Source organism: Belonocnema kinseyi, chromosome 9, assembly GCF_010883055.1.
Source record: "Belonocnema kinseyi isolate 2016_QV_RU_SX_M_011 chromosome 9, B_treatae_v1, whole genome shotgun sequence".
NCBI classification, from domain to species: Eukaryota; Metazoa; Arthropoda; class Insecta; order Hymenoptera; family Cynipidae; genus Belonocnema; species Belonocnema kinseyi.
The window spans coordinates 46,837,512-46,849,328 of NC_046665.1; the positions used below are offsets into that span (position 1 = coordinate 46,837,512).

General features: G+C 30.9%; 1 protein-coding gene across 1 annotated transcript; it reads left to right on the forward strand.

Moving 5' to 3' along the window:
* The first annotated feature begins 5,310 nt into the window (after positions 1 to 5,310).
* Positions 5,311 to 7,553, forward strand: LOC117180060. The gene is made up of 5 exons (XM_033372373.1): positions 5,311 to 5,445; positions 6,243 to 6,339; positions 6,599 to 6,672; positions 6,756 to 6,833; positions 6,924 to 7,553. The coding sequence occupies exons 2-5, from the start codon at positions 6,258 to 6,260 to the stop codon at positions 7,104 to 7,106; spliced, it is 417 nt and encodes a 138-aa protein (XP_033228264.1). The 5' UTR covers positions 5,311 to 5,445; positions 6,243 to 6,257; the 3' UTR covers positions 7,107 to 7,553.
* Positions 7,554 to 11,817: the final 4,264 nt, after the last annotated feature.

Genomic DNA, 11,817 nt, shown 5'->3' on the forward strand with positions numbered 1-11,817 from the left:
CAATACGCCAATTAGCACAAATTGTAAGTTCCGACAGTGCCTACAAGTGTGCCTACTGGCCGCTAGATGGCAATACCGGTTTCATATGTATACACCTGGTAACAATTCCAGGTGCTGCCAAGTTCTGCCCTTAGGAAAATGTGACCATTGAGGTTCTTTTGAAAACTGCATAAATACCTGACTTTGACGCCAAAATTGTTAGTCGTCTACTAGACTTTATAGATCACCTTTTTTTCGTTAAAAAATTACAATCTTCTACTAGACTTTTTCGAGTAAACGATTTTACTTTCTTTTCTTGTGTGTTGTGCAATTATGATTTTCTGTTCTTGGTGCAGTTATTATTTTTGGTAAGTACCTACTTTCAAGTCGAATAACACATATGCCAATAGAGAAGGTTTAAAATGTTTTTCTGATCAAAATCAGCATCTAAAATAATATATTTTATTTCTTTAAATGTGTTTGGGTTAGATTGCAGAATAGAGGCGTCACCTGTTACCTCTGTTTTGCTTGGAACATTTTTTTTTGGCAACAAACTATTTGAATCTTTAATTGAAAGATAAATGAAACGATTTGATGAGGCAAACTTAAAAATTATTGTTACTTTTGTTACTATGATGTTTCAAATATGGGTCTGTCACAATATATCGTAATGATCATATTTAACGAGAAGTTGGAAATGGGTAGCGATTTGACAAATTTTTGTTTTATTAATCATTGGGGTACCTTGGATGTTTCAAAGCACTTAAACGGTGAGTTAAATATGATCATTCCGATATCGTGACATACCCATATTTGAGACATAGCATAGTAGTAACAAAAGTAAAAATAATTTTTAACTTTTGTCTGGTCAAATCGCTTCATTTATCGTTCAATTAAAAAGATTCTAATAGTTTTTTGCCGAAAAAATTGTTTTTTCAGCAATAAAAAAACAGGTGACGCCCTATTCTGCAATTGCACCTGTGTTTGCCTTAATTATAAATTACTTTCAAACTGTCCACATAATGTAAAAAGACCTGCATTAAAAGTGAATATACAATTCCACATTTTAATTACAATTATCTTTAATAGCATATAAAAACGCATAATTAATTTTCGTAATTCTCATTTATTTCAGAATTTAACATGGGGGTAGGAAAATCTTTAATATCCGAAATAGGCGGTAAATTCGTGGTTTCAGAAAACAATAATTTTCTGACGACTCCTCGGCACAAAGCGATAGCAGAAGGAAATTTATAAAAAATGAGTGAACTTCTAAAGTCAGGTGCTGACATTAATTGTTCTAATTTTTTGGGAGTGACACCCTTGCAAAGTTCACTTATTTTTGCAATAAGAACACATTATCACTTTTCGAGTGAACCACCTTTGGAAGATGTTAAAAAATTCAAATAAATAGCAGATTTTCTTTTGCGGGCAGGCGCAGACGTAAATTCTCATGATCATCTTGGGAGAACTCCACTTTTTTATGCCCTGGCGAAATTTTGTCCATTGGCAGTGGTTTCAACAGAGGAATGGAATAACCCTTTCATAAAGAGAGAAAATCTAGCTCAATGGAAGCAAGCTTTTCTTTCAGAAGCTGCTCAAACACTCGTGTTCAACCCCTACGACAAAGAACGGTAAGCATATAGAAAGAGGATGAATTTGCCAAAGCAGTAATTTGCAACATTTCTGAAAGGCCGGTATTTCAGGCAGTAGCGCTTTGGCTTTATAGCCGGATGGTTGCGTGTTCGGTTCTCGGTGCCTGTAATTTATCTTTCTTTATTTGTTTATTGTTTATAAATAAAGTTTTTTCTGATAATCTCCAAACATTATGCATATGGGTCATTCCATGTCAGATTTACCACTAAAATTTAAATTCACTCAAAGTTATATTTTTCTTGATTTTACCTCAAAAATAGAAGAAATGTATTTTTTCTTTTCAATTTGATAGGTGAAATTCACAAGTTATCATTATTTGAACTTTCAGAATCTAATGAAGATCACTTTTTTGAAATGTTCAAAAGTAACAATTATTTATTCATTAGAATCTGGATGTTTTATAATGAAGTTCATAATTGTTCATACTTTGACTGTGTAATATGCGAAAAATATTAATTATTTATTTATCCGGGAAACATGCAAAAATGTTTAACAAATTGCATTTACAAGAAAAAGATATCTCCGAAATTAAATTTTTTCCTATGTAATTTTGCAATATACTTCAGAGAGTATCTCACGAAAATTTCAGAGTGGACCGTCAATAAGTTTTTGAGATATAACAAATAATGTAGAGCCGTGTTACTTTGAGCGCGAGCTGCTGCATCATCTTACCCAGTCTACCACGAGCATGTAAAGTCGAGTTCGTTAACTTACTTAATCGTGGATATTTTTCCAAAGGCTTCCAGCCAATCAACTTTGAATGAGTGTCAGCTATAGTTTTTTTCAAATTCTGTTAAATAATTTATGTTTACCAAATTCGTTATATGCATAAACAATGTTTTTATTATTATCAAAAGAACAATAATTCGTATAAGCTATAGTATTGTGAAGGAAAACATTTCTATACAGCACTGTAAAATCGTTAGATACGAATTTCCTTATCTATTTCGCTTTTCGTTACAAAGCTCGCTTTGATACATTTTTTGAAAAGCTAACATATTCAAAACTAGGACAAGAACAGTAAATTTTAACATTTAATTGGTGATTTTGCACGGGTTCGATATAATGTAACTTTTGTGTCCCCTTTACTGTTACGCAATTTTCAAATCGAACTTTTAAAAATTCAGCAGCTGCTTCATAATCTCGCTCATTTTTGTAAATCACCGATATATTAGAAAAACACCCGTCATTCTTTTCCCATTCATACAATTCCATTGCCGAACTTATTTGACTATCTGCACTCATTTGTAGACTTGCTCTTCGTGCTTTTCTTTTCAGAGCCCTACCTGCTCCGCCACAAGGGCCTTTTCTATGCGCGGTGGCTTGAAAATGCCACTTTGCAGAATGACCGAAATCTTGCTCATGGTGATAAACAGTTGAAAAATGTTTCGCGTTTTTGAATTGCTGGGGCGCTCTGTGCGAAAAATAAATGCATTCGCTCAGATTTGGATAGAAGCTCGAAAGAAACTTGTTAAATTATTGTAAAAATAAGTAATCTGAGACTGAGTCGTGTTTTTTACAGTCCGAAATAAAAACCAAAGTCTTGTGCTGAATTGAACCATCATTTTCGAAATAAAAAACTATTGGGAGAATTGTTGCCTGGTCGTTATTCCAATGAACACCAGGGACAGCATTTTGGATAACAAACGCATAATTTTCTGCAAAATCACAAATTACAAGACATTGCTCATCTTGCAAATTTTTTTTTTACATTTTTGTAACAAGTTGCCTGTTCATTCGCAGATAAAAGAATGAATAAGGAATGCTTTACCGGATTCGCAAAATTTTTTAAATGAATTGTTCGGTTGAAACTGTTAAAGATTGTTTAGTTGTTCTAGGTTGTGAAAACCACTGTTTGTAACTTATCTGCGAAACGCTACTTTTATCAAAAACTGTCGACAAAATATTGGACAAAATTTGGAATGTGGGGCATTCTTGACATTGTCCAAAAAAATATTTCTCTGTCGGATTTGGGCAAAGTGAAAGCAACAAAATATCTTGATAGTTGCTTACAGGATGGTTTTCTTTTTTCATCAAATTCACGATGTAACTTCCTGTGAAAGAAGGAATTATTATGCTACTATCTTTGCAATATTACTGTGAAGTATAACTAATTATTTAATTGTGTTCCCGGATAAATAAATAATTAATATTTTTCGCATATTACACAGTCAAAGTATGAACAATTATGAACTTCATAATAAAACATCTAGATTTTAATGAATAAATAATTGTTACTTTTGAGCATTTCAAAAAAGTGATCTTCATTAGATTCTGAAAGTTCAAATAATGATAACATGTGAATTTCACATATCATATTGAAAAGAAAAAATACGTGTCTTCTATTTTTGTGTTAAAATCAAGAAAAATATAACTTTGAGTGAATCTAAATTTTAGTGGTAAATCTGACATGGAATGACCCATATAATAATATTTTAATGCCTGTTAACAAGGCACAGATTCCTTTTATAACTTTATCATGTTTTTTGAATACAAATTGATTTTATTTAAACATTATTAATTATTTCATAATGTATACCAATTATATTAAAAATTATTAGCATAAATGCGGTTTTTAAATGATAAATTGTGTATTTTGCATATTACTGCTATGGAAATAGCAAATAAATTGAAATTGAAACTAATTTTTTTTTTCATTTTCACTTTAAATACAGAGGTTGCATTTTTATGTCAAATTTGATCATTTAAGTCTTAAAAATAACATATTCAGAGTCAAGTTTTGAATTCTTTAAATTTTAAGTAATTTAAATTGAAATCATTTTTATTAAAAACTAAGTGTTTTTTTTTCTTTGCAATCGCTAGAATCTTTTTCAATTTCTAATGCTTTAAAATTAAAATGTACACTCTAAATTTAAATCAGTCAAAACTTGACTGATTGAATCATTCAAGCATGTTTTTACAGGTAAATCAGTCATTTTGACTGGCAACACAGTCATTTTGACTGATGAATCAGTCACTCAAAATTACTGATTCTCAGTCAATAATAATGACTGATTTTTCAGTCATTTTCTAAGTGACAAGTAAATCAGTCATTTTATGTTAGAAGAAATTAACAAGTGGTGTTTACTATACGAAAATCATTAGAAATTTGTTTTAGATATTGCGTAAATAATACACTTTGTAAATAGTTATTAATAATTTAATTTTTAATTAACATTAATGATAAATAATTAATATAAATAATAATTTAGATACGTCATAAATTTTGTATATATTTATCATATTACATCCTAACAATTTTTTATTATAAATAATATATATATATAAGATTATAATCGAAAAAATGAGCAAAGTGAACCGTTAACAAGTTTGTTAACAAACATAAAACCCAAATACAGGGGGCTGGGGAGCTGTAATTTTCCGAAGAATTTTGATATTTTTGTAGCTTGCCGATTTTTAGTTAATATAATAATTTTCACTACAGTGTCTCAGTGGTGGCAAGCTGTCGCCCTTGCCTGCATCACACAATAGTACGATGCCACCTAATGACATTTCTACCCGCAAACAGCTACATTTTCTTGTCTGTGTAGCGCAGCCATGAAAATATACCTGGATTGTCTTCGCACTTGAAGGTTCACTATTCGTCCCTTTTAAAAGGGAAAGTTCTTGAGTTCATGACTCATTAGTGACCGTACGAATCCAAATCGTTTCAGTTTGAATTTCATCTTCAAAGTGTAAAGTTCTGTGCGTTGTGCAAAGTAAAAATTTTTAGTTGAAGTGACATTTTATGTGATTAGACTGTTTTTGTGGTTTTAGAGTATTTTTCGGTGCGAATAATTATAAAAAAAGGTAAGCATCAATTTTCCGTTACTTAAAACATAAAATTTTATTGTTAGCAGTTTTGCTGTTTTCATATTTCACAATATTCTCCGAAATACTTGATTTAATACGATATAGAAGTTTAGCGAAAAAATTTTAGATTTTTGAAAAACAAAGCACACCCGGTAATAAGCGTTGAATAGAGAAAAATTAATATTTTCAGATTTTCTCAATTCAACGTTTATGACCGGACAGAATTAAAATACGCATAACTACTTCCTCTAAAAACAATATATATTGATATACTAATTTAAAATGCATTTGGTCCATGAATACTTTTGAATTTTATTAGCGTGACACTATTGCAATTTTAGCTTCTTTTATTTGGAATGTATTTAGCTTAAAAAAACATCAATTGAAAATGCACAAAATTTGGCGACGTCTTTACGACACCGTTACGACATCTTCACGACAACTTTACGATATCCTATGTTCATTTCGTTAAGGTGTCTACGATATCGTAAACATATCGTATGATCTGACGATTTCCTTACGATATCGTAAAGACACCGAAACGACACGGATATAGGATGTCGTAAAGATGTTGTAACGATGTCGTAAAGACGTCGTCAAATTTTGTTCCTACTGGGACGCTATCAGTTTGTAAGGTGTTTTTTTTCCAATAAACTTGAAATTTATAGCAAAATATCACTATAATAATTATCTTCAAATATTTCACTAATTTTAACCTTTTTGGTCCAGTGTAATAAATAAATATGTTTTACATTTTTATATACATTGCAATATTAATTGTATCTGGTCCGCAGATTGGATTTAGCAGTATGGAAGAACTGGACGTCAACAATCTTTGTGATTTCTTGAAGAACAACGGTTTTAGTGAGCACACTTTAAATAAAATCAAAGGTAAGTCATCGAAAGTAATAAGATGAACGAAATTTGTTACTAATAATAATTTAATTAGTTTAATTTGCAACAAATCTTTCGCGAATAATAAATTAAATGGTGCAATGTAATATAAATTAAAAATGTTCTCTATCTTGTGCGCCTTCAAAAAAATTTCCCTTTTTTCAAGAGACAAGATGTAGATCATAAGGATTGATTTACCAATAGTATAATTTCCCTCCTACTGCATACGTTTAATACATTTCGGTACATTTTTCAGATAATTTGAAGGCTCTACTGGTTTTGCCTGAGATGCTGCCCACGACAAATTTCACAAAAAAGGGAATCAAAAGGGTACAGATTTAAACATTAATGAATGATTATTAATATTAGTTTAAAAACTATTTTAAATTTATTTTTACTTTTTGTTTACACAGGCCCGAGTTGAGGAAACTATTTTGAATGGAACATCAGGTTTTGAGATTCCCAAAAAAGATCTCATACGATTTGTTAAGGTAGGAATTTTATTTTAAAATGCAAAAGTAAAAATATAGTTTAAATTTATAATTATTCACATCATTAAAACGTTTTTTTGTTGTTTTCAGAGCGAAATAAACATCGAGGAGTTCATTGAACAAGTTTCAAAAGCAACTCAAGGCAGGAACCAGCCATACATCTTATGTCTTCAATCGGAGGCTGGAGATAAATCTTTTTTAATTGCCGACAGCCACAAAATTGAAATGGCCGACAATGGATCTCCACTAGCAGCGTTTGACACACTTTTTTAAATGCATTATGTCATGAATGTTTGTTACGCGAATTCACTGAATATTCACTGAACAGAGATTCACAGTGAACATTAGAGTGGTCCAAAATCATACTTCTTGACATTTTTTTTCGAATAGAGGACATGCCATCCCCTCATTTTGTGAGGTTCTTGTGAAAAAAACCTCTAACAAGGTACGTACTCCAAGTGTCCCTCGCTGATTTGGTTCTTCTCTCTTCGTGTTGTAGTACTAGAAAAACTAAGCGAGATGTACTTCTTTTTATATGCGAAAACAAACTTTGAGGAGGTGAAACAGCCCCTCAAAGATTGGGGTCTCAAGTGTCGATTGTATAGTTTTGTGTATAAAAAATAAATTCATTTCCATCAAACCACCCCTACGTATATTTAAAGTTGTGCTAAAAATGTTTAAATTCACAGGAAAAAATTTAAAATAATATATTTTGCACTTGAAACAAAAATAAAGTTGACGTGCTTCGCCAAAAAAATGTTTAAAAAAAATAAATGGGGGGTGGCCACCCCTGAAACTTTTTTTTTCGTCTATGATAATATATATTTTTCCATGCACAAAACAATTGAGAAATTAGTTTTATAACGAAGGAAGTAAAATATAGTCCATCCAATATGAATACAAAAATTAAGGGGGGTTAACCACCCCTAAATTATGTATAAAATTTAAACTTAAGCCTAACAATGAGCAAAACAACAAAGAAAATGCGTAATGCACACAAAAAAGAGAATGAAGGTAAGCTAAATATCCCAATTTAGGCGAATGTAAGGATTTGTAAAGTATTTTAAATCGTATGAATCGATAAAAGTTCCTAATACTGCACAGTGTAAACATTTTTCACTAATACTTTGTCTGCTTATCGATATAAACTAACCATTTTACTGAATAATAAAGAATATTTCATGCTTTATCGATGAACCTATTTGGGCGAATGAATTTTTCCTCTGACCCGGTTTGGGCGAATCAAATGTCCCAATTTGGGCGAAAGACGCTATGTTATATTTCCTAGACTAGATGGATATAATCATTGATAAAAACTGACTGCCAATTTAATTTGTCACTAGGAATTTCACAATTTTCACGTAAAAATTTATCAGCGTAATAAATCACGTAATTAAAAGAAAATTTTTCTCGTTTGCATTTTTAAATTTGCTATCTCATTGTCGTTGTAATCGTTCCCCGCCCATTCTTATCAATTATTCAATACAAATGCATAACAAAAACAGGCATCATAACAGGAGAAAGCTTTCAGAATTGAAATAGTGTGCTTGTTATCTTAAAAAAACTCCTAATTTTTATGCAGCCTTACTGTTTGTAAAGACTCGCACAAATTCCTCCAGCCGTTTTTTCCGTCCGTATTAAGGCGGACGGAAATATCCGAATTATCAATTAGTTTTCATTAACATTGAAGAACACATTCGTCAAGCTTAGGATTAATACTTGCTTTTCAATCAAAACATTCGTGCCACACAAATTTTGGAGCAATGTTGAAACGAAAAACTACGCAGCCTGTCAACCTGCGAACTAACAAGCCGAGAGTAATGTTATGCTCGATCTGTCACAGATGGCGACACGCGTTACTATATAACGTTTGAAGAACACGAATACGTAATAAAATGACTATAAGTCCTATATCAAAAATATCATAAATCAATTCTAGAATGTGAATAAACTAATATGACTATCGGCAAGAAAACTATAGGCATCTGCCTTTGAAGCTTAACTACGTTAATGAGTTTGAAGACGTTTATGTAAAAAATTTTTTTTGTTTAGCAGACTGAAAAATGTAAAAAAAAGTAAGGATTTTTGGGTACATTTAAGAACAGTCAAGTTTAGAGCATTATTTCTTATAGAAGGGGCGATGGGAAAAATTTGAAAAAATTCATGAGTATGAGGAAAACTGTTGTGAACCAGTTGCAGTTCAGAAATTTAAAAAATAATAAAAATTGTCGCTTAAAAGTACAAAAATGTGCAACTATATTATCTTCAGTTCGAAAACAGATATAAAAGCGATTCAAACTGCAAACTGTAATGCATAGGCTCTGTATTTATTTTCAATTGCCCGTAAGGATGTGTTAGTCTTATTTTTTGTGAAAATCTCGATATTTTCAGACATTTTTTTTGTTGGAAAACAAGTGCAGAAAGCAGCGCCGGGGGGGCCTTTTTTGTTTTACTGCCGACCGCTGGTGCCATTCTTCGGCCCTTAGTTCTGAATGCTTGGATGGCATCTGGCCACGGGTCAAAGAAAGGGACCAGAGGTCGGCAGTAAAAAAAAATGGGCTCCCCTGCTTTCTGTCACTTGTTTTCCAACAAAAAAAATGTCTAAAAATATCGCGATTTTAATATCTGTATTAGAACTGAAGATAATATAGTTGCACATTTTTGTACTTTTAAACAACAATTTTTATTATTTTTTCAATTTCTCAACTGCAACTGGTTCAGAACAGTTTTCCTCATACTCATGAATTTTTTCAAATTTTTTTCATCGCCCCTTGTATAAGAAATAATGCTCTAAACCTGACTGTTCTTAAATGTACCCAAAAAACCTTACTTTTTTTTTAATTTTTCAGTCTGCTAAGCACAAAAATTTTTTGGCATAAAACGTCTTCAAGCTCATTAACATAGAACACTTTCAGCTTTTTAATGACTGTATATTTATTGCGCTAGCATTTGTTGACTGAGTTGTTAAGCTTCAAAGGCAGATGCCTATAGTTTTCTCGCTGATAGTAGTGTCGTACACTTTAAGATTACCACGGATTTACCTACAGTATGTGAGCATTCGCACAAACTGGGTCACTGGCCAAAAATAGGACATTTACCTTATTTATATATTTTTAAGAAAAAATATAATTAAAAAGGGTAACCCCTAGACTATTTTTATACAAAAAAATCATAAAAATAATTAAAAAGCATACATAGTTTATAGATAAAAATAATACGTTTAGGTCACATTTACAATATTTTGAATTCTAGACAGAATATCAAAGATGTATTTATCGAACTTTGAACTATAATGATATTCGTCAGGAAAGTGTTTAAAACATAGTGATTTTTTACACCACGAGCATCGAATATCAGCGATATTTGTACAACCCAATTTGTCACAATGCGTTTTATAAGAATTACTAAAGATAAAGTTCATCTGATTTTCGAATCGATCTACGTTACCTACAATATATTCGCTTTTTTGCCAATAATATTTAAAAAGTTTAGTATATCTTGGCGGGGTTAACTGATTATGCACCAAAGACTAAAGCTTACTAATATTATTCCTAATATGTACATCAATATAACAGAATCGGAAAAGTGACGCACATAATTTTTTCCAAACTCTAAGCCCAAATATAAACGTCTAAAGGTTGCATTTTTCCTGTTGGAATAATATTAAAATTTACATTCAAAATTACATTTTTTTAACAAGATAAAATGTATTACAAATTGTACAATAATAGAATAGCTGCAAACTAATAATGAGTCCTATCCGTCAAAATATTGAGTGAAGATGATAATATATAATTTGAAAAAATTATCAATTTAAAAATTATTCTACCAGAAACGACATCTGCGTAAGTTTTTCCATGATCCGGGACGAAATCTTGTTCACAGAACCTGACCCCATATTATGCAACCTCAAATGAAGTACTTAAGATCAAAAAATGACTGCCCCAAATATGACCATCTAAAAGTACCAGATTACTAGACTACATATGTTTTGCTAAACAACTTTTCAACTCTTAGTATTCAATTTAATATGCAGATGTTCGTTTTTAAAGTAATAGTTTGGCGATAAAATTACTTGCTTTTATCGATAATATGATATTTGATTATGATATCATTTGTTAATTAAATAAAAAAATTATATGAGAGAATAAATACAGTGGATAAATCTTCGGATAAAAATCATTACTTTCATTTCCGAAAGTTCCAAAGTTTCCATTAATTTTTTTAAGTGACACAAAGAAAAACAAGGAATCGAAATATTTATGGTAAACAAAATTTTTAAATATACTTTTAGTCGAAAAATGGAATAAAGGTATTCTTTCCGTTTGCATTTTTAAACCCCTTTCTGCAATTTTTTTCTTTGTATTAAAAGAGCCTATAAAAGTACTAAACTTCCGCCAAGTTTCACTAAAATCGCCAACACCGTACAACTATGATATTCAGGAAATGGATTGGGACTGAATTGGAAAAATCGAAACGTAAACAGTCAGGGCCACCTGAACCGTTTCAATGAGAATATATTATGTTGCGAACTATGCGCGTTAAATGGTACCTGCAATTTGAAATCAGATCACGGGAAGTTTCGGGAAGTTTAGAGTGTCGAAAATATTTCAAAAATTTAAAAAGATTTATAAAATTGTAAAAAAAGCTTGAAGATTTTGAGGCATTTAAAACTATATATATATATATTCGAGTCAGCTGTATCAATTATAATAATTTAAAGTTTATTTTAAAATATATTTTATGGAATATGATATTTTTTATGAATGTGCCAGTGAAATTCTGTTCGTCTAATTTTGTTTGCCAATGCGAAACGTAATCTGGCTTAGAACTGTCGTCTTAACATCTAAAAACCGTAAGAACAATTTTCCTATCACTTGGGATTATAATTATATTTTTATAAAAACGTTAGAATATATAATAATTAAGAAATTGGAAAATACATACGAGAACTTGATTAGACGAATAGTCTAAAAAAGTCTGT